The sequence below is a fragment of the Syzygium oleosum genome, unplaced genomic scaffold, assembly GCF_021117445.2.
Source record: "Syzygium oleosum isolate NSW1041296 unplaced genomic scaffold, Sole_v2.1 Sole_v2.06, whole genome shotgun sequence".
Lineage (NCBI taxonomy): Eukaryota > Viridiplantae > Streptophyta > Magnoliopsida > Myrtales > Myrtaceae > Syzygium > Syzygium oleosum.
The window spans coordinates 13,165,449-13,188,777 of record NW_026607490.1 but is presented as its reverse complement, the minus strand read 5'-3'; the positions used below and the strand labels follow the sequence as shown (position 1 = coordinate 13,188,777).

The window sequence follows — 23,329 nt, the reverse complement described above, 5'->3', positions numbered from 1 at the left end:
CACATTATTCTACTCAGAAACTTGTCTAGGGAATATAAATAGAAAAAACTATTTCTAAATAGAAATTATTTTTGGGAACAGAAATGTTACCATACGCACCCTAAATGGCATCTCAGGAAAAGGCATTCATTGCAAAGTGGATTGAGTGTTTAACCAACTTGTATGTTGGTTTGTTGGTAGAAGAGGTCAAAAAGGGAAGACAAGATGGACAAAATTACATTCGTGAGGAAGCAAGATGGACAAAATTACATTTGTGAGGAACCAAGATGCACAAAAACTTTTCCCTGTATGGAGATCTGGAGTACCCGTTCGGACATACACAAGCGGAGGTTGCAAATGATACATCACCTGACGAGGCAACTGAGATAAATATGATTAGGGAAAATATTGCAAATAAAATGGTAAGGGATCACAATATGCATGAGATACCATGACTTTGTATTTCCGACTTTCGTAATGTGTTTGTAAACTATTATGAATACATTTTTGTTAATCATATTAAGGTCATCCACGACTTTTGTAATGAGTTTGTAAACTATTATGAATATATTTCTATTAATCGAATTAGGCCATCCAATTCTACATCATATATGTTATGATTTTATTTATTAGGCCATGCCACTCTCATAATGACCCCATAAAGGTATTTGTTTTAAACTTAAAAATCACGAATTTAGGAATGTTGAAGTGATTAAAAATACCAAAGAAGTTGTCTTCTTAAAAAACTTTCAGCAGATAATCATATAAAAAAATTGGGAATAGAAATTTTTGTACTCCAGGAATAAAAATTTTGTGTAGTTACTAAACGTATTTATGTTCTTTTTCTATTCCAAGAATAGAAATTTTGTATAGTTACCAAACACGTTTTTTTGCTCAGAAATTGTTCTAGAGAATAAAAATAGAAAAAGCAATTTCTGATCAGAAATTGTTTCCAAGAATAAAAATGTTACCAAATAGACCTTAGTCCTCACAAGTAAAGAGTTCAAAAACATCATGGTTGGAAAACATAAAGATCATACGAGTAAAATACAAGAAAAGGGAGAGGGAGTTTACAGTCAAACAACACACAGCCGAATCCCTTCTGCGGCGGTGACTTCCATCACCGCCATTTAGCCAGCCGCGCTCTACACAGCCGTCACTCCTTCCCTCGGCCGAGCTCCTGCTCCTCTGAGGATCTCCTGCTGCTTCCTGAGTCATGACCGCAACGACACTACGCCAGCCATGAGTGCCGGCCATCGTGACAGCACCAGCAACGAGTCCTGACCGCCACCACCGCATCCTACTCGTCATCGGTGTGCCCATCAACGACGACCAACATACAATGACGACCTACTACTAATTCCTTGCTCCACCGCAACACCATAGACCAGCCGTGACCAACCTCAGCCTTGCCGTGAACCTTTCGACGATGATGTTGCTGCCCTGATCTACTCCACTGTGACAATCAACATCATTGCCCACCTATAGCAGAGAAGCCGAGTCTAAAAGGTAGGACAAAATATTGATTCACAAAATCGATTCGTACAGTGATATGAAAACTGCATTTGGTCGAATATATCTCATTCTAATTGAAGCGTTTTACTTACGATTCATGGCGTCATAAATAAAGTTCTTAATTTACCTTAGAAGAGAAAATTTAGTGATAAAGTCCTCTCCTTGCTCTCAAATAGAGTAAGATGATGGATCGCAGTTATTAATGTACGTCTTATTTAGTCCTTTCACACATCGATAACTCAAAAAAGACATCAATGGATTAATGACCATTAAATATGGTATCTTTTGCTTCTAGAGACAGATATGACCGATTTTTTTTAAAAATAAGTCTTGTTTTTTTTTGGCAAGAATAAAGTGAGTCTAATTAACATGTGGGAATTGGTTCATCTAATCATATAATTAGCCATGTAAAATATTATAAGACTAATTAAGTAATTTATGGTCCACGGCATTTTGAGACTTACCTATTCTAGTATACACATTACAAACATAATGAAGTGATTTCTTTAGATTGAATAAGGCGACAAATGAAATGCTGTAATGGCTATATGTTGGAGGGTGGAGGAGATTTCCTCTGATCATACTTCAGATCGATGCGTTACAGATATTTGTTGGCATCAATCACATGCAAATTAACTCAAAACGAAAAGGGGGATGATGTCTATAACTTAAAACCTACAAATTAGAAAGATTGGTTGGAAAAACTTTCTATGATTAGGAATAGAAGAACACAGACTGTCTCTCAAAGCATCTCACACACTGATGCCCTTTTCTAAAACTCGAAAAGAGACCCTATTACAAAAACTAAGAAAGATTCGCGCGTTATAATGAGAGAGATCATCAATGTATTAAATTAAATAAATAAAAATTTCGAAATTTGAAAGGGAATGTATCTATTAAATAGGGCTACAGGTTTTCGCGAGAGATTTGTATGGAAAAATAGGCCGGTTTCTATGCGCAAACTAATCGATACCTCTCCTTCTTGGTTATTTTCTATTGGCAAGAACCATAAACACGGAAGAAACGCGTACCCTTCTCGCTCATCATGTTGACTCTATTTTGATTAGTTTTTACTAATTCGTGAACGTCCACCCGCCGTTCTCTCGTCAAAATCTCCATTTGGGCCATGCCAGGCCGAAGGTTCTGGTACTTCCCTTCTTTTAGACATGCAAGTACATTCTCTTTCTCGTTTTCTGGATTTCGCACGACGTATTATGAATTCAATGCCATCAAAGTTTGGTTTTATACCATCGTTCAGATTCCTTGGTACATCTATTTATTTTCTTTCCCTTGGGGATGCGTGACTGTGTGTTTCTCCTTTGAAGCAGGTGGTCACGTAATCCTTCCCCTTCACCCATCTTCATCTCTCTCTCTCTCTGATTCTTCAATGGAGCGCGATGATATAGCAGAAGGAGGGAGGCCGAAGGCCGTCGAAGTTGACTCAACTGACGGACACGGGGAAGGTTGCACAGAGGGAAACAAGGGATTAAGCAACATCAAGAAATTGGATTCGTTTGACATAGAGACTGCCCGGCTCAAGTCAGACCAAGGCTATTCATCGAACCAGGTTGGAGTTTATCCATTTTCCTTAGAAAGGCAAAAACAAAGAGAAAAGGTTTTTCCTTTCAATAAAAATACTCCGGTTGAAAAAAAATTATTTGCAAATTACCATTCGGGCGACTGTTCCCAAATATTTTGTTTTTTTTTTTGCATGAACGTCTACATAATAAAATTTTTAAAACTCTATGGAGAATTTATCCTCAGAGAAATAGATTAATTGAAATGATTCGCATATATATTTTTTCATTTTCTTTCGATTATGCAAGTCGTAGCACACTCTAATTTTATGAATGTGTGCAAATATTAAAGAATTTTTTTAATGTATAGGGATCCCGTAAAATCCCTAACGATTTCCATAGTTTAAGGAATGAGATTTGAAATTAAGATTATTCGATGAAAGGGATTTAACAAATTCAAAATATAGCAAGAGATTTATGGATTCTACAAACACTTCAACCGCAAGAAAAGAGGGACACAAGTATCTGTTCCCCGCAAATTACTTGCGACTGATTAAAGATACTTTGATTTAAATTATAAAGTGGAATGTCGTTTACAATTTTTGAAAATGGCATCATCACTCGAATTAGCTTGACGTAAAAACGCATAGGGAAGAAGATGGTTAATAGTCGTGCGGTTTGCTATGTCTTTGATACATATACCTAGTAAAATATAAAACAGGAGAAATAGATATTCTCTCGAATTGATAGTTACATCTTTTGTTTCCTATGTGCTCTGTATATGTAATCAATCGAAAGTTCTAACACAATCGTAGCAAGAGTGAAGCTAGGAAATGCTTTCATGATCATGATTTGGTTACGGTCTTTCCAAATGCAGATTTTGCCATGGGGGATGGTAATGAAGCTTGCGATTCAAAGCATTGGGGTGGTGTACGGTGATATAGGCACATCCCCTCTCTATGTCATGGCAGGAATTTTTCCAAACGGGATAAAACACGAAGAAGATCTCCTCGGAGCACTATCTCTGATCTTTTATTCGATCATCGTCATTTACTTGATCAAGTATGTCTTCATCGTTCTATCGGCAAATGATAATGGTGATGGTAAGCTATCTCTCGCCATATCACCACAGAATTCATTTGCTACATAGCAGGTTCCTTTTTCTCTATGCCAAATCTTGTGCTAATGTAGTTAGGGTTTTGGCTATGACAATATAGGAGGAACGTTTGCTTTGTACTCTCTAATATGCCGCTATGCCAAGGCAAGCTTGACCCCTAACCAACAAGCCGAGGACAGGGAAATCTCGACCTACCGCCTTGAGGTGCCGAACCGCCGCCTCCGGTGGGCCTCTGCAGTGAAGTCCTTGCTCGAGAATAGGAAAACGGCCAAGTACTTGCTCTTGTTTGTGACTATGTTGGCCACCGCCATGGTCATCGGAGACGGGATTCTCACACCATGCATATCCGGTAGTAATTCTATCATCGAGATTTTCTTTATAAGAAAAGAATGATGCACCAATAGGTTTTCAATTAATCTATTTTGAATATATATATCTATTTCCTAATGATTTTTTACAGTACATTCAATCACAGGTAATATTACAATATAAAACGACACACTATATTTAATGTCTCGGCTTATCTATAGATCTAATTAGTTCTCTTGGTTGAATTTCAATAGATGGTTCTGATTCTTTTCTCCTTTTATGAGGAAGTACTGTCGGCTGTTGGGGGCGTAAGAGAAGCTGCAAGTTCACTTGGAGATGATCAAATCATGTGGATATCTGTGGTGATCTTGATCCTTCTGTTTCAAGTCCAAAGGTTCGGGACTCACAAAGTCGGATACAGCTTTGCCCCAATTCTCTCTTTATGGTTCCTCAGTATCGCAATGATCGGCATCTACAATTTCGCGAAACATGACCCGGGAGTGATCAGAGCCGTCAATCCGCTCTACATCGTCCAATACTTCAGGAGGAACAAAAAGGAAGCATGGATTTCTCTTGGAGGGATCTTTCTCTGCCTAACTGGTAATCCAAACATTTAGTCTTTCCATTAATTAATAATTCATAACTGATAACATATAGCTAAACATCATTCAAATGATTCATCTATTAGTCAATTCTTTTGCCATTTTAACCTAGATACGTAACTTATTTTCATGAATTGACTGTGGTTTTACGCCCTGAGCCTTTGATTATAGGTTCTGAAGCGTTGTTTGCTGATCTGGGGCACTTTAATATTCTCTCCATTCAATTGAGTTCATGCGTAGTTGTCTTTCCTTCAATCATCCTCGCCTACTTTGGTCAAGCGGCATATCTCCGAAAGCACACTGAAGATGTTGCTAGCACTTTCTATAGTTCGATACCAAGTAAGCTTCCTCCTGCTACTTCATTGGATGCACCATTTATCCTGTCGGATCATCCAATGAATCTATCTAATGTTTTGATGCAGAACCGGTGTATTGGCCAATGTTTGTGGTAGCAGTGTTGGCGGCGATAATAGCAAGTCAAGCCATGATATCGGCCACGTACGCCATAGTGAAGCAGTCGGTCGCACTCGGGTGCTTCCCACACGTGAAGGTCGTGCACACTTCACAAAAGCACGAGGGTCAGATTTACATACCTGAGGTCAACACCCTCCTCATGTTGGCCTGTGTTGGTGTCACCCTTGGCTTCAAGACCACATTACAATTGGGCAATGCTTACGGTAAGGAAAAAGGATCAATCTACATACACACACATTTAGTGTCCTTATGCAGATTCCCTAATTCATTGAGCTACCAAGCTGGGGTTATTGAAAGAAAAATTTACATTTATTTGTAAATCTCTATCACAGGAATTGCGGTAGCATTCGTCTTCACTATTACATCCACATTCCTCGTTATTGTGATGGTCATGATTTGGAAGACCAACATACTCCTCGTAATCCTCTATGTCCTTACCATCGGGCTCGCGGAGTACGTGTTTCTAAGCTCAGTTCTCTACAAATTCGTGGATGGGGGTTATGTCCCACTCGTCTTTGCTGCCGTGATGGTCACCATCATGTTCGTATGGAATTATGGATATCGAAAGAAGTACGAGTATGAGTTCGAGAACAAGGTCTCAAGAGAAGCTCTTGTCACGATCATGTCAAACACAAACATCCCCCGGGTCCCTGCGGTCGCCCTATTCTACACCGAGCTCGTCCATGGCATTTCCCCAATATTCACCCAATACGTCGCCAATGTACCCGCATTGCACTCGGTCCTTGTCTTTGTCTCGATCAAGTCTCTACCCATAAGCAAGGTGCCCCTCGAGGAGCGGTTCGTTTTTCGACAGGGGGAGCCTAAGGAGTCGGGCATCTATCGGTGCGTTGTGAGATACGGATATCGAGATGCGAAGATGGAGCGGCAATTCTTCGAGCAGATCTTGATTGACCAATTAAAGGATTTTATTCGGAACAACATGCCACACGCTGCCGAGGAGCGAGGCGAGGCTAGTGACCATGGAATCGCAATGGTCAATGAAGAGAAAGTGAGGAGAGAGATTGGATTGGTGGATGAAGCAATCAATATTGGAGGGATCATGTACCTGATGGGTCAGAGTGAGGTGATAGCTTCAAGGAGTTCAGGCTTGGCAAAAAGGTTTGTGATCAATTGCTTGTACAACTGGTTGAAGAGGAATGTGAGGCAACAAGAGGAAGTGTTCAACATTCCCCACAAGAGGCTGCTCAAAGTAGGGATCACCTATGAGATCTAATGGATAATGTCCCCCTAGAGATACAGTTGAGATTGAAAATTTATATTTGGTGGTTTGCTTCGTCCCCCTGGAGACTCTTCAAGCAAAGTTCGTGAATTACTTCGGTTGTCTCCTTTGTCCTTTCACAGACTATATTAGCAAAGTTTGTGTTACTTTACGAAACTTCCTCACGGTGTTCAAAATATAGCGGGAGTGTTTAATTTCATATTTTGTGAAATTATTCTCCAAAATAGATTTGTTTTAAACATACTGTCGGTATTAATTGCAACTTTCATTTGTTTGATGAAATTTGGTAAGTAGCTTTTGAGAAGGGCTTGACAGAAATGGGATGTAGTAGGCCATAGCTTCATCACCAAGTTTCCATTGGTTGCTTGAGTTGGAGCTTAATATAAATTTCTCATTTAAACGAGTTATAGTGTTTCCGAGCTTTGCAAGAACAACTATAATTTTGCTTAGTTCTTCTCTAATTGTTGAACAGTATGGTCAAGTAGCGCTCCAATACATTGATGTCATTTCAATCTTATGAAAAATTTATGACAAATATATTAACACATGATAAAATAAGATAAACACTGATATATAATGTAAGGATGTTTTACAAATTACTCATCTCTAATGCTGATAATGAAGGTAATACTACGAGGACTTCATCAATGACCGAAGGAATTGTAAGATATGCTAAAATATAATTCTTTCAATTTTTTGCTCTTTTTTAAAGGAGTTATCTCATTAATCAATCTCATTAATCAGAGGTATCAATCTAATGATATACAGATTGGGTTTTGTTAAAAAGTGCATTATATTCTATTAAGAAACTGACTAATAACAGTTACAACTTACAGTGCACTATCTTTTTTTTTGTGATCCTTGTAATCGATAATAAGCAGTCCAACGTTGCCTTATTAAATCTATAAATATAAGTCAATTCTATTGCATGTATATGAAAAACGAAGACTATGAGTGTGATTGAATATAACAAAATAAGCATACATTTTCTTGGACAGGGTTTTTTTTATGCCTTTCTACAACTATGGATGAATAATTTTTACATAATGCATAATTATGGTCCCGTTTGATGTCCTTTGAGGTAGATATTGATCATGAACTTACCATTTACGGTCCATTTGTTTCGGTAAAAATTCATTATCGGAGAATATTTTCCTCGTTTGCACCATTTGGATTGCTTTGAAAATGAGTTGGCAGAAAATCTTTTCATAATTACCAAACCACGAACTTACCATTTAAAGTCCATTTATTTCGGTAAAAAATTACTATAGGAGAATATTTTCCTTATTTGCGCTTTTGGATTGCTTTGAAAATGAGTCAGCAAATTTTTTTTTCATAATTACCAAAATTTTTGATTATTTATACACAATAAATGGACTTCCTCTTGAAAAAAATCGGAGACCATTTTTCAAAATATGAAAACGATTATCCATCCTATATATAATAAGTTGAACTATGATAGTTCATCATTATAATGGAAAATGGAAATCCATAAAAGTTGAGATTATTATAACTTAGTATAGTATTAATATATGCTTATCTTATTTCCATCTAAAACTTGTTTGCTAAAGTACCATTTTTTCAACATTTTCTCTTTAATTACAAATTTCACGCACATATTTATTTTTTAAAATTATTTACATTTATCATTCTTATCTTCTACAATGATTCATGTCTTCAAACATAATCAGTTATATGTTAATCTATTTTTGAATTTTTTTTTGCTAGTATGTGTAGTTGCGACCCTCCCGTATGGTAGAGAGGGTGTCAGTTATGATGATGACTTGCCATGTGTGAGCAATTGGAGCCCCATATAAAGTTGTGCTAATGTTCAGTGCGAGTTTTTCCGAACCCTTGTAATCCGCGACATTTAGATGACTTGGTTCATTATGATTAACATGTCTTTCCATTTGGGAGTTGTTACTAACCTATTCTAGGCCGGTTAGGAGCCAAGTGAAATGAGAGAGGTCATTTCACTTTTTCAGGACCAAAGATCTTAGGAACGGGTACTTGGTCATGCTAAGTCTAAGTAAGTGAAAAGAACCAAAAAAGTTCTAAACTAATTCTGATTATGCCAATTCAGTCATAAACCTTTCAATTATGTCAACTTAGTCCTAAATCTTTTCACATTTTGCCACTTGAGCCAATCTGGCCAATTTTGACTGGAAATTATTGATGTGGACGCTGCCATCCTACATGGCATGGTCTGCACAGATGTGGAAATTTATTTTTAGGTGTTAATATTTCTCTCTTTATTTCTTTCATAGTTTGCCTCTACGGTGATATATTTTTTATATGGGTTAATGCCACGAAAAATCCCAAACTGGTACATCTGTGATAATTTTACTCCGAACTAATTTTTTGACCATCAAAAATTTCAAACTGGTACACTTATGACAAATTTACCTTGAACTATTTTTTTGACCACCAAAAACCCTACACTGGTATACTTGTGACAATTTTATCCTGAACTAATTTTTTGACAACCAAAAATCTCAAACTAGTACACCTGTAATAATTTTACCAAAAACTAATTTTTTGACCATTAAAAACCCCAATCTTGTACAATTGTGACAAATTTACCCTCCGTTAGTGTCGGTTAAATTGGATTAATAATATCACGAAAAATCACAAATTGGTAAACTTGTGACAAACAGAGGAGTAAAACCCTAAACTGGTACATACGTCAACTACCACGTGTCATCAAACTTAGCAATTCGATAATAAAATTTAACGGAAATTAGCGAAAGGTAAATTTGTCACAAGTGTACCAGTTTGGGGTTTTTTGTGGTTAAAAAATTAGTTCGGGGTAAAATTGTTATAGGTGTACCAGTGTGGGGTTTTTGGTGATCAAAAAAATAGTTCGGGATAAAATTGTCATAGGTGTACTAGTTTGGGATTTTTTGTGGTCAAAAAAATAGTTTAGGGTAAATTTGTCACATGTATACCAGTTTGAGATTTTTCATGGTATTAACCCTTTTTATAGTTTGGTCAAAAGATTTGCGCACCAACAAATATCAATAAGATCACGATTTGTGCAAAGATGGCGAAATTTGCACGCAAAATCAACCCTTTCCAAGGAGGATGGTGTCACATGGTCACTTTGTTTTTTGAACATGGTTTGTTGGATTGAATAAGTGGGATATTTCGGCGATGCCGGAATTTATGAATTTAAGGTGAGTTTTATTGATCTTTCCGGAGCAATAGTATTCTATGTGGGCGGCTTATTTACATGAATACACTTTGGAAAAAATATCTAAATAATTCACGTATACATTGCCAAATTGTTCTTCATTTTCATCCGAACTATCATTTATGAGATTCATAATAAAATAGCCCCTTGCACCATGATCCAAAGGGTCATGTCAAGTGAGAGTTGAACTTGCGATATTACACAACTTTAGATAAACAATCTTAATCATTCTATTTCAGTTTTAGCTCTTAGTGCTCTCTCCCTCTTTCTCTACTCTCACCGTGTGTCTCACTTAGCCCCTCTGCATGCTTAGGACTTAGCATGTCCGGCAGTCCGCCTAGCCATGGTTAAAGTCACACACGACAGTACAGACCAGCCAAAACTTCGCATTTCACCGTCAGCTCCCGAACGTGCACTTGTCTCGAGGAGTTTTCATGGAATTTGGACTTGATAAAGGGTGCCCATCTCTTAACCAGATCAAGGAAAAGGGGAAATTTCTCTAGACCTTTCAGGCCCTTTTAAGTGAATCATCATGCGTGATTCACATGCCATTCTTTACTGGTTACGAATCTGCAGTGACGAAGATGGGCCTCGCAAGAATGTAAAGGAGGACGTAGGCTGCTTCATCTGCAAAAGGAAATGATACATGTGACCTGAGGGATTTACGTGCATCCATACATGTGAATCAATCGAATTCAAGAATCGGTATTCCTCCTTGTGATCATTAAGAAAAAGGAGGTTCTTGAACGGAACTATGCTCCTCATACTTTGGTCTCTATCTAAGGGTTGAGAACATGCCATGTTTGAGCACATGTTTCTTTCCATTCATATGTATTTGCTCTAGAGTTCGCAATCCAAAAACATTGATCACTACATGTAAATCCTATACATGATTGAGTCAAGTTGATCAATAAACGGATGTTAGTTACTAATGTTTAGGTGTCAACAAATCCGAAGAAACCACTTGTCGAATCTTGCCCCTCTGCATGCTTAGGGCTTAACAAGTCCGGCAGTCTGTCTAGCCATGGTTAAAGTCTACTCTATGTTAATAACCATTACGATAATCAAATTAACTTCCCAAATGAGGGTTTACCTTACTGAAAATATAACTTAGGGCTACCAGTTTGTGTTTTTCTTCATTAACGCACTTTCTCCATTACCTTAAATATAACTTTCCAAAAGAGGGTTCTTAATTTACTAATGAAGTCCTGGGCTTGCTCGAAAACGGAGTAAGGTGATCGATCTCGGTGATTAGTGTAAATCTTATTTAAGTCCTTTCACACATTGATAACTAAAAAAAAAAAAAAAAGGAACACACTCATACGCGACATCAGTGAATGAATGACCAACAAATATGGTATCTTTTGCTTCCAGAGAGAGATATTGTTTTAAAATTGGTCTTGTTTTATTACCAGAAGAAAACGAGTCTTATTAACGCGTGGAAATTCGTTCGTCTAAAAGCAAAAGACTTTTCTACCTAGTTATAGGAAAACTCGAAAATTACACTTTTCAAGAAAATTATGTGATAGGCCTGCACCGCTATTTTCAACTCTCCTACTTAATTCCCTAAGTAATGACGACAAGACCTTATACGATTAGCCACGAAAAAGATATCATGAGACTAATTAGGTAGTTTCGACGACAAATGAATAGCAAATGAAATGCTATAATGGCTATATGGAGGAGGTTGGAGAAAGTTTTTTGGCTGATGGGTTACCAATATTTATCGGCATCAATCACATTCAGATTAACACAGATTAAAAGTGGGTGAAGGTCATAATTTATAACCTCCAAATCAAAAGATAGGTTGAAAGATGGCTCTCTCAAAGTATCTCATATGCTAATGCCTTTTTCGAGAGACCCTATTACAAAAAAAGAGAGAAAGATTCACGTGTTTTCACAATACCTATTATTGAGGGGGTTAAATCAAATGCTTTTTTTTCTGACACTTGAAAGGGAACCTATCTATTAAACAGACTGAAAAGAGTAATGTATGGGAGAATCGGCTGGTCTCTATGTGCAAACTAAGTAATACCGCTCCTTCTTGGTAATTTTCTATTTGCAATACCCATAACCACGAAAGAAACGCGTATTCTTCTCTCTCTCTCGTCTCGTTGACTCTATTTGAGTAGCTTTTCCTACTACCAGTAAGTCCATTCATTATTCCCTCTGCAATATCTCCTCTATTGGGTCCACACCAGAACGAAAGGTTGTCTCTTACCCTTCTTTTTGGCATGCGAGTTCTCTCTTCTTTTCTGGGTTTCGCATGACACGATGTATTATAAGTGCAATGCCGTTAAAGTTTTGTTTGGCCGTCGGTCAAATCCCTCGGTAGATCCTTTTATGTTCTTTTCTTTGTGATGCGTGACTGTGTGTTTCTTGTATGAAGCAGGTGGTCACGTAATTATTCCCTCTCACTCATCTTCATCTCTCTCTCTCTCCCCGTGATTCTTCAATGGAGCGCGACGGTATAACAGAAGAAGAGAGGCCGAAGGTGGTCGAAGTTGACTCGGCTGACGAGTACGAGGGAGACAAGGGATCGAGTAAATTCAAGAAATTCGATTCGTTTGACATAGAGACCGTCCGATTCAAGTCGGACCACGGCCATTCCTCAAACCAGGTCTGTGTTTTCCCTTTACCCTGAAAAAGAAAAAAGAAAGAATAAGTATTTCTTTCATGTAAAATACTCCGGTTGGGAACAAATATTTCAAGTTACTACTCGGGACACTTAGTTCGAATATAGTTCCTACATTTTTTGTTTTCTGTTTTTTGCATAACACAATTTTTAGAAGTCGATAGGGAAGTTATTTTCGGAGAAATGGATTAATAGAAATGACACACATTTTTTTTTTGTCAGTTCCTTTCGATTTTGCGTGTTAATAAAAAAACATTTTGCTTTGAAAGGGATATGCTGTTTAATATTAATGGCGTTATCAATCGAATTAGCTAAATGTAAAAATGCATAGGGGAGAAATGTAGAAATAAAACAGTGGATGGGTAATAATCGTGGGGTTTGCCATCATATATTAGCTAGAGAAATTTCCAGTTGCACATAATTGCGTGGATATAAAATATTGATCTATATATTCGCAAATTTTAAAGTGACGAAATTGGTGAAGAGATATGTGGAGTTTAATGTTTATCATTCTCTCAAATTGTTAATTTACACCTTTTGTTTCCTATGTTTGTTCTTGGACTATTTATTATAACCAATTGAAAGTTCTAACAAAATCGTAGCAAGAGTGAAGCTAGGAAATGCTTTCACGATCATGACTTGTTTAGATCTTTCTAAATCCAGAATTTGTCATGGGTGATGATACTGAAGCTTGCTATTCAGAGCATCGGGGTGGTGTACGGCGATTTAGGCACGTCGCCTCTCTATGTCATGTCAGGAGTTTTTCCGGACGGGATAAAACACGAAGACGATATTCTCGGAGCGCTATCTCTAATCTTCTACTCGATCATCCTCATTGGTTTGATCAAGTATGTCTTCATTGTTCTATCAGCAAATGACAATGGCGATGGTAAGTGATTTCTCTCTCACCATTTCACCACAAAATTATATTTGACATAGAAGGGTTTTTTTGGTTTATACCAAATCTTGTACTAATGTAGTTAGGTTTTTGGCTATGACAATACAGGAGGAACGTTTGCTTTGTACTCTCTAATGTGCCGCTATGCCAAGGCGAGCTTGACCCCTAACCAACAAGCTGAAGACAATGAAGTCTTGAACTACCGACTTGAGGGGCTGAGCCACCGCCTCCGGCAGGCCTCTGCCATGAAGTCCTTGCTTGAGAATAGCAAAGCAGCCAAGTACTTGCTCTTGTTTGTAACTATGTTGGGCACTGCCATGGTCATTGGAGACGGGATCCTCACACCATGCATATCTGGTAATAATTTTCGCATCGTGATCTTTTTAATAAGAAAAGGATGCACCAATAGTTTTTTAATTTTACCCTTTATCTACAAAGGAAATGGGACACACATATATATATCCAAATGTTTTTTTTTGTAGTACATCCTATTATAGGTAATATTACAATATAAAATGATACACTATATTTAATGTCTCGGCTTATCTATAGATCTAATTGGTTCTCTTGGTTGAATTTCGATAGATGATTTTAATTCTTTTCTTCTCTTTTGGGGCAGTATTGTCGGCTGTTGGGGGCATAAAAGAAGCTGCGCGTTCACTTGGTGATGATCAAATCATGTGGATCTCTGTGGTGATCTTGATCCTTCTGTTTCAAGTCCAAAGGTTCGGTACTCACAAAGTCGGATACAGCTTCGCCCCGATTCTCTCTGTATGGTTCCTCAGTATCGCACTCATCGGCATCTACAATTTCGCGAAACATGACCCAGGAGTGATCAGAGCTGTCAATCCGCTCTACATCTTCCAGTACTACTTGAGGAACAAAAAGGAAGCATGGATTTCTCTTGGAGGGGTCATTCTCTGCCTAACTGGTAATACAAACATTTTATCTTTTCATTGATTAATTATTGACAACTGATAACACATAGCTAAACATCATTCAAATGATAACACACACACACACACATAACTTTTTTCGGGAATTTTCACTCATTGAGCCTTTGATTATAGGTTCTGAAGCATTGTTTGCTGATCTGGGGCAATTTAATATTCTCTCAATTCAATTGAGTTCATGCTTAGTTGTCTTTCCTTCGATCATCCTCGCCTACTTTGGTCAAGCGGCATATCTCCGAAAGCACACTGAAGATGTTGCTAGCACTTTCTATAGTTCGATACCAAGTAAGCTTCCTCCTGCTACTTCATCCGATGCCTCATTTATCCTGTCGGGTCACACAATGAATCTATCTGTTGGTTTGATGCAGAGCCGGTGTATTGGCCAATGTTTGTGGTGGCGGTGTTGGCGGCGATAATAGCTAGTCAAGCCATGATATCGGCCACGTTCGCCATAGTGAAGCAGTCTGTCGCTCTCGGGTGCTTCCCACGCGTGAAGGTCGTGCACACTTCGCAAAACCACGAGGGTCAGATCTACATACCTGAGGTCAACACCCTCCTCATGTTGGCCTGTGTTGGTGTTACCCTTGGCTTCAAGACCACATTGAAGTTGGGCAATGCATATGGTAAGCAAAACGGATCACACTACATACGCACACATTTAGTCTACTTATGCAGATTTCCTAATTCATTAAGCTACCAAACTCGGGTTATTGAAAGAAAAATCTGCATTTATTTGTGAATCTCTATTACAGGAATTGCGGTAGCATTCGTTTTCACTATCACGTCCACATTCCTTGTTATTGTGATGGTCATGATTTGGAAGACCACCATAATCTTCATAATCCTCTATGTCCTCACCGTCGGGCTCGCGGAGTACGTGTTTCTAAGCTCGGTCCTCTACAAATTCGTGGATGGGGGTTATGTCCCACTCGTCTTCGCTGCTGTGATGGTCACCATCATGTTTGTATGGAATTACGGATACCGAAAGAAGTATGAGTATGAGCTTGAGAACAAGGTCTCGAAGGAAGCCCTTGTCACGATCACGTCGACCACAAACATCCACCGGGTTCCCGGCGTCGCCCTATTCTACACCGAGTTCATCCATGGCATTTCCCCAATATTTACCCAATATGTCGCCAATTTACCTGCATTGCACTCGATCATTGTCTTAGTCTCGATTAAGTCCCTACCCATAAGCAGGGTGCCCCTCGAGGAGCGGTTTGTCTTTCGACAGGTGGAGCTTGAGGAGTCGGGCATATATCGGTGTGTTGTGAGATACGGATATCAAGATGCAAAGATGGAGAGGCAATTCTTCGAGAAGGTCTTGATCGACCGATTGAAGGATTTCATTCGGAATGACGTGCCTTCCGCCGCCGACAAGCGAGGCGAGGGTAGTGACCATGGAATCGCAATGGTCAATGAAGAGATAGTGCAAAGAGAGCTTGGATTGGTGGATGAAGCAATCAATATTAAAGGGATCATGTACCTAATGGGTCATAGCGAGGTCATAGCTTCGAGTAGTTCAGGCTTGGCAAAAAGGTTGGTAATTAATTGCTTGTACAGCTGGTTAAAGAGGTGCGTGAGGCAGCAAGAGGAAGCGTTCAACATTCCCCACAAGAGGCTGCTCAAAGTGGGGATCACTTATGAGATCTAGTGGATAGTGTCCATGACTTTAACTAGTAGTATACGATATAGTTGAAATTGAAACTTTACATTCGGTTGTTTGCTTTGTCCTCCTAGGGACTAGTAGAGTAAAGTCCGTGAATTACTTCGGTTGTCTCCTTTGTCCTTTCATAGACTATTTAAGCAAAGTTTGTTTTACTTTATGAAACTTCATCACGGTATTCAAAATACAGTGAGAGTATTTAATTTCATATTTTGTGAAATTATTCTCCATAACACATTAGTTTTATACATACTGTCAGTATTGATAGCAACTTACATTTATTTGATGAAAATAAGGTAACATATACATGCTGAATGTAAGTAGCTTTTGAGAAGGGCTTGACAAAAATCGGATATAGAAGACCATAGCTACATCACCAAGCCTCCATTAACTGCTTGAGATGGAGCTTAATATAAATATCTCATTATATGCACGAAATAGTTTTTGCCTAGTTCCTCTATGATTAGTGAACCGTAAGGTCAAGTAGCGCACCAATACGTTGATGTCATTTCAATCTTATGAAAAATTTATGACAAATATATTAACTCATATTAAAATAATATAGATACTAATATATAATGTAGGGATGTTTTACAAAGTATTTATCGCTAATGCTGATAATTGAGGTATATACGCTACAAGACTTCATCAATGGCTGCAGGAGTCGTAAGATATGCTACAATAGAGTTCTTTCAATTTTTACTCTTTTTTAAAAGACTTACCTCATTGATCCACCTCATTAATCAGAAGAATGAATCTATAGATGAATAAATAGGATTTTGTTAAAATATATAAATATATATATTCTATTAAGCAACTGACTAATAAAAGTTACAATTTAGAGTGCACTAACTTTTTATTGTGCGATGCGTAATCGCTATTTAGCAATCCAACATCGCCTTATAAATATATAAATATGAGTCAATTCTATTCTATTTTAACGAAAACCAAAGACTATGAGTGCGATTGAATATGACGAAATAAGCATACATTTTCTTGAACAGGGTTTTCTTTATGCCTTTCTACAGCTGTTGATAAATAATTTTCCACATTCTTGTGCGTAATAATGGTCCCGTTTGATGTCCTTTTAGTTAGATATCGACCATGAAGTTACAATTTAAGGTCCATTCATTTCGGTAAAAATTTACTATTGGAAATATTTTAATCATTTGCATCATTTGGATTGCTTTGAAAATGAGTCAATGAAAAATCTTTTCATTTTTATAAAAAAAAATTCTGCTTAAATATAGGAAATGGACTACCTCTTTAAAAAAATGGGAAACCATCTTTCAAAATCCGACAAAACCTTGGCACTTGAACTCACAATGTACCAACCCAAAAAAAAACTTACACGTTACTCGAGCCCGGTCCCATGAGGTCAAGCCTAGGTTCCTTGAGGGTTGGGCTTGAGACCCTAGCGATAGCGCTCAGGTCCTATTGGCCAGGATGCCTAGTGCCCATGCCTAGAAACCCGGTGAACGGGCTCAAGACATTGATGATCGAGGTGGGTCACTAGACTCGTGCTTAAGACCTCAGTGCCCAAGCCAAGGATCACAAGAGCTGAGACTCGGTCTCTCGAGGCCAGGACCGAGTCTCCTGAAGTCGGGCCAACAATCCCCATGCTCGAAGTCGGGACCCAGGATTGTACTTGAGACTTTTTCTCAAATGTGTGTTTCAATTTTTCTGTAATATAAATACCAGAAAATAATCAACAAAATAGAGCCAAACATAGGAAAATGAATCATGTTCCTTGAAAATAAGTTCCTTTAAAAGTACGTTTGAACAAAAGCATCTATACTATGCATCCATATCAATATACTACATACAAAGGGAAAATTGTCTAATCAGTCCTAAATATGTATTGCGAATGCTCATTCAGTTCTTTACTTTCCAATTTTACTAATTTAGTCTTAAACTTTTGTGCAAAATTTCATTGCAGTCCTTCCGATCAATTTGCAGAGCATGAGAGTTGAACTTCACACTTGAAACTAAACGTTCCCACTCCTAGCCCCCCTGAGAAGATGGAGAATTGAACTCCCCACCTCCCACTTCTCAAGTAATAAGGGTGGCCATTGGGGCATTTTTCCTATATACAAAGCATGCAAGCTTCGAAGGAGATTTCTATCTCAAACTTTTGCAAAAAAAAAAAAAATCACAATGAGAAATTGGAAATCTAGAAAAGTTGAGATAATTATAACTCATAATAGTCATAATATATCCTTATCTTATTTTCACGTAAAACTTGTTTGCTACAATACCATTTTTTCGAACATATTCTCTTTATTTGCAAATTTCGCACATCTCTTTATCAGTTAATTATTTACATTCTTCAATGTCATCTTCTAGAATGATTTATGTCTTTAATATGATCAGTTGTGTGTTAATCTGTGTTGGAATTTTTCGCTAATATATATTGTCGCGACCCTCCCTCAGATGGTGAACAGGGCATTCGTCAGGACGATGGCTGGTCATGTGAGGGCAATCGGATTCCCATATGCACAACTCGGCGCGGGTTCTCCAAACCCTACTAATTCACGACATGTGATTGACTCGATTTATTATGATTAACATGTTCTTTCGTTATTGGGAGTCGCCACTAACTTATTCAAGGCTGATGGAGTCAAGTGAAATGTGGGAATGCCCCTCTTTGAATGGGAGCTCACAAATGTTTCATTCAAAGACAAAATGATACCTAAATTCAAACCATTCGAATGCAATGTCATGAAAATGAATTTTTTTGTCGGGATCGTGGATCTTAATGAACCAATACCCATTTTCTAATTCAATGAAATATGGTGAAAATGGACATGTTAGTGCAAAGATAGGGTACGTATCCATTGTTAATTACCTGGGAATCCAGGAAGCACACGTGGATATAAAATAATCTCTTGAAAATCCTTAGATACCTGAGAAGGTCGCTCACCTTCAAAGAAGCAAACATTAGAAAATATGGAATATCCAAGATGTGCCTTGGATATTCGGGAACGTCTCTCACCTCCCAGTAAAAATAAACATCTGGAATATAATCTGGAAGTTTAGAAATTGGTGAATATGAAGGACATATCTTAAATATTCGGGACTAATCCGAAAATTTAGAAAATGGTGATTATCAAGGACGTACTTTGAATATTCGGGAAGGTCCTTCTTTTTCCGTCATGGAAAAAAGGAACGGGTTTAGGTGGTATTGCCCAAAAAGGCGGACCGATGGCCCATCAATCTAGACGCGAACTCTCCCCAAGTTCATACCCCGCGCAACGTTGGATTTCATTTTGAATTCTCGATAACTTAAGTACTTCTAGGAGTCGCCACTAGCCTATTGGGGTCGGCTAGAAACCAATCAAGGCGCGGGAGTGTCGCCTCGATTCCTACGCAACCAGAGCTTCTAGGGCCGGGGACTTGTTTACACTAACATTTCTATTAGCGCCCTTTCGGTACCTAACTTGAGAGTGCATTATCTAAGTGGTCACGCGATCTTGATCACCAATTATAATCCTATGATATCAAAGCCGCTAAGTGTCCTTGCAAGTGTTTTTGTGGGATTGTTTTCTTCAATGTCTAGATTAATACTAACCTAATTTAGGAAAGAAATTAGCACTCAAATTATTGAAAAAAAAGCAGAGCAGTAAGTAAACATTCAAGAAATTGAAATGACTTGAAAGTAAACGCGGAAAGAGAAAACCCGATACAAGTCGGGCAAATAATATTACATGGCCTCGTTATCATGCCCCGGGACAGGGCCCCCATGAGCAAAATGAGAATTTAAATATGCATGAAATTACTCTAGCTACACAAAACTATTCTAAGTAATTTTAGTCTATGCAAAATGGATTTTTTTTTTTGCCGTAAAAATGGTAATAAAATACCAAAATAGCATTAAATTAAGCAAATGACTTTATAAAATTAGGAAAATCTCATAAATGTCGTTTTTTGCATAATTTGATACTATCCAACATTTTTCATTTTTTTTGAAATTTTCTGATTTTTTTTCATTTTTTTCGTTTTTTTTTAATTTTAAAAAGTAATAATTCCCTAAATCGGTCTATGCTCGGTTTACGCGAACATGAAACAACTCAGAATATGAATATTGCGAGAACCGGGCTCAAATCAACCGTTTCAAGCTCGAAGCTTTAGCCCAAAAAAAAAAAGCTCGAAGCTTGGTTTGGGCATTTCGTCGAGCATTTGGTGTGCATTAAACTGCCCCAAATGGCTTCCTCGAGCCATATTCGTGGCCTTCAATCTCACTCCGTGTGTGATATCAAGTGGAACCAAAGTATCAAGGTTATATTATCACATGCAAAGAACAAGATTAGCTGGAAATCACATCCTAAAACGCACAAGAACCAAGTTGGAATCGGCCTCCAATATGTGGGTTCGGACTGCTTTTGCAAATCTGGGTTTAAACCCAGGTCAAGCAAACCTGTTGCATGCCCAGGTTTAAGCCCCGACACTCATCACGTGCAAGATCTATGGGAAACATCACTTCATCCAAAAGAATATACGTAACATCTACTTTTAAATGAAACAAACATCATGGAGAATGATCAAGTGAACGCGTCGAAACAACCCCTCCAAGAAGCATACACGCATGGTTCATAGTGACTAGCCATGAATCAATGTGGGTTAGCTTGGCTTTTTACTCAAGTTTCAAGCCATCTCATGGTTCACACGGGCCTTCAAAGACCGAACCAAGTGGATCTCAGCATAATTTGTACACCCATATAACGTTCATCAAGCTCATGAAGGTAGAAAACGCATGCAAAGGGGAGTAGCTGTTGTTGTATCAAGGCTGCACTATCTATTTTCTATTTAGTCAGTTTGCTGATGTCCTATTATCTAGGGGTTAATTAGTTGTGGTTTTACTTGGTCAGTCCTATTTTGTAGGAGTGTTTAGCTGCATGTTTTCTTTAACTGCTCTGTTAGTTGCTGGTTTTGTGGACCAAGCAAGTTGTTAGTTAGTGGGCAAAGTGTAGTTAGTGGGCAACGTGTAGTTAGTGGAAAAGTTTTAGTCTGTATTTAAGCAATCTCAGTTTTCTGAATAGAAAGAGAAGTTCCCTTCCAATACATTGGGTCTTGCTGCAAAATACAGATTTTGCTGTCAATTCTCCTTCGGTTCTTTAAAAAACAACATTGGTATCAGAGCCTTCTTGATCTTAAGGGGCTGTGAGTGACTTGTGAGATTGATTGAGAGGTGTGTCTGCATCCATAGAAGCCGAAGACAAAATGGAGGCAGAATCGAGTGGTTTTTTAGCAATGGCTCCACCAGTGTTTGATGGAGAAAATTATCAAGCCTGGGCAGTGAGAATGCGAGCCTATCTAGAGGGTTGTGATTTTTGGGAAGCTGTGGAACAAGATTATGAAGTTGTTCCCCTTCCTGACAATCCAACCATTAATCAAATCAAGTATCACAAGGAGAGGACAACAAGGAAAGCAAAGGCAAAGTCTTGCTTATATGCTGCTGTCTCACCTGCCATTTTCAGCAGAATTATGGCTTGTGAATCAGCCAAAGCTATCTGGGACTTCCTCAAAGCTGAGTATCAAGGAGATGAGAGGATCAGAAGCATGAAGGGGCTAAATCTGATCACAGAATTCGAGAGATTGCAGATGAAGGAGTCTGAGACAATTAAGGAGTATTCTGATAAGTTGATAAGCATTGCAAATCAAGCAAGAGTTCTAGGCACTGACCTCTCTGATAATAGGCTAGTGCAGAAGATTCTTGTCTCCTTGCCTGAAAGGTTTGAGGCAACCATTGCCTCTTTGGAGAATACCAAGGATTTGTCTCAGATCAAGTTGGCAGAATTGCTAAGTGCTCTGCAAGCACAAGAGCAGAGGAGGTTAATGAGGTTGGAAGGAAGTACAGAAGGAGCTTTGCAGGCCAAAGAACAGTAAAATGTAGGAGGGAAAAGCAAGAAGTGGAAAGGGAAGAAAGGGAATGGCAGTAGTGGTTCAGAAGCTGCTGCAGGAGAGAACAATGCAGGCAACTCCAAGAACAATTGGAGAAGGTATCCCTCATGTCAGCACTGTGGAAAACAGAATCATCCACACTTTAGGTGTTGGAAGAGGCCAGATGTAAGGTGCAGAAAATGTCATAAGCATGGACACATTGAGAAGTTCTGCAAAGAGAAGGGAGATCAGCAGCAAGGTGAAGCACATGCTGCAGTCCAGCAAGAGGTAGATCAACTGTTTGTTGCCTCTTGTTTCTCCTCTAGTACTCCATGTGACAGTTGGCTTGTTGATAGTGGCTGCACAAACCACATGACAAGTGATGAAAAGCTATTTATAGACCTTGACAAGTCATTGAAGTCAAGAGTGAGAATTGGGAATGGGGAGTACTTAGACGTGAAAGGTAAAGGGACTGTAGCAATAGAGAGTTATGAGGGAATTAAGCTGGTTTCTGATGTGATGTATGTGCCTGAGATTGATCAGAATTTGCTGAGTATGGGGCAGTTGGTAGAAAAAGGATTTAAGGTGATATTTGAAGAGGGGAAGTGTCTGATCTTTGACTCCAGTGGTCAGGAGCTGTTCAAGATAAAGATGCAACAGAAGAGTTTTTCTCTAAATCCTCTCGAGAAGGAGCAGGTGGCATTCAAGTGTCAGGCCAGCGATTCAGAGATATGGCACAAGAGGTTGGGCCACTTTCATCACAAAGGCTTGCTGTTCATGCAGAAGAATGAAATGGCAACCGGGTTACCAAGCCTGGAGGAGCAGATCACAAGGTGCAAGGCTTGTTTGCTGGGCAAGCAGACAAGACTTCCCTTCAAGGAATCCACTTGGAGAGCTACAGAGAAGCTGCAGCTGATTCATACAGATCTCTGTGGTCCACAAGTGACTCCTTCACTAAATGGCAGCAGGTATTTCATTATTTTCATTGATGATTATACTAGAATGTGCTGGATTTACTTCATGAAGCAAAAGTCAGAAGTTGCTGAGGTATTTCTGAAGTTTAAGAGATGGGTTGAGAACCAAAGTGGCTGTAAGATTCAGGTCATCAGATCTGATAATGGAACAGAATACACTTCACAGACATTCAACTCTTTCTGTGAAGAGGCTGGAATTGAGCATCAGCTTACTGCTCCTTACTCTCCACAGCAAAATGGAGTTAGTGAGAGGAAGAATAGAACCATTATGGAGATGACTAGGTGTCTACTGCATGAGAAAAATCTACCAAAAGAATTTTGGGCAGAAGCAGCAAACACAGCAGTTTTTCTGCTGAATTAATTGCCTACAAGGGTAT

At 38.6% G+C, this 23,329-nt stretch overlaps 3 protein-coding genes across 4 annotated transcripts; all 3 read left to right on the top strand.

Annotated features, from left to right (window-relative positions):
• The first annotated feature begins 2,721 nt into the window (after window positions 1–2,721).
• Window positions 2,722–4,161, top strand: LOC130138515 (potassium transporter 5-like). Its single transcript, XM_056312739.1, has 2 exons — window positions 2,722–3,061; window positions 3,889–4,161. The coding sequence occupies exons 1-2, from the start codon at window positions 2,882–2,884 to the stop codon at window positions 4,159–4,161; spliced, it is 453 nt and encodes a 150-aa protein (XP_056168714.1). The 5' UTR covers window positions 2,722–2,881.
• Window positions 4,162–4,179: 18 nt separating this feature from the next.
• LOC115682880 (potassium transporter 5-like) lies at window positions 4,180–6,774 on the top strand. Of its 2 annotated transcripts, none has more exons than XM_030607237.2 (5): window positions 4,180–4,477; window positions 4,726–5,037; window positions 5,211–5,378; window positions 5,462–5,716; window positions 5,846–6,774. In XM_030607237.2, the coding sequence occupies exons 1-5, from the start codon at window positions 4,423–4,425 to the stop codon at window positions 6,745–6,747; spliced, it is 1,692 nt and encodes a 563-aa protein (XP_030463097.2). In that variant the 5' UTR covers window positions 4,180–4,422; the 3' UTR covers window positions 6,748–6,774. The 2 variants fall into 2 exon arrangements, with proteins under 2 accessions (XP_030463097.2, XP_056168626.1); XM_056312651.1 differs by having other exon boundaries at window positions 4,343–4,477; window positions 4,722–5,037.
• Window positions 6,775–12,401: 5,627 nt separating this feature from the next.
• LOC115682879 (potassium transporter 5-like) lies at window positions 12,402–16,086 on the top strand. Its single transcript, XM_030607236.2, has 7 exons — window positions 12,402–12,566; window positions 13,245–13,470; window positions 13,588–13,836; window positions 14,099–14,410; window positions 14,550–14,717; window positions 14,801–15,055; window positions 15,185–16,086. Exons 1-7 carry the CDS (start codon window positions 12,402–12,404, stop codon window positions 16,084–16,086), a joined length of 2,277 nt encoding a protein of 758 aa, XP_030463096.1.
• The last annotated feature ends 7,243 nt before the right edge of the window (window positions 16,087–23,329 follow it).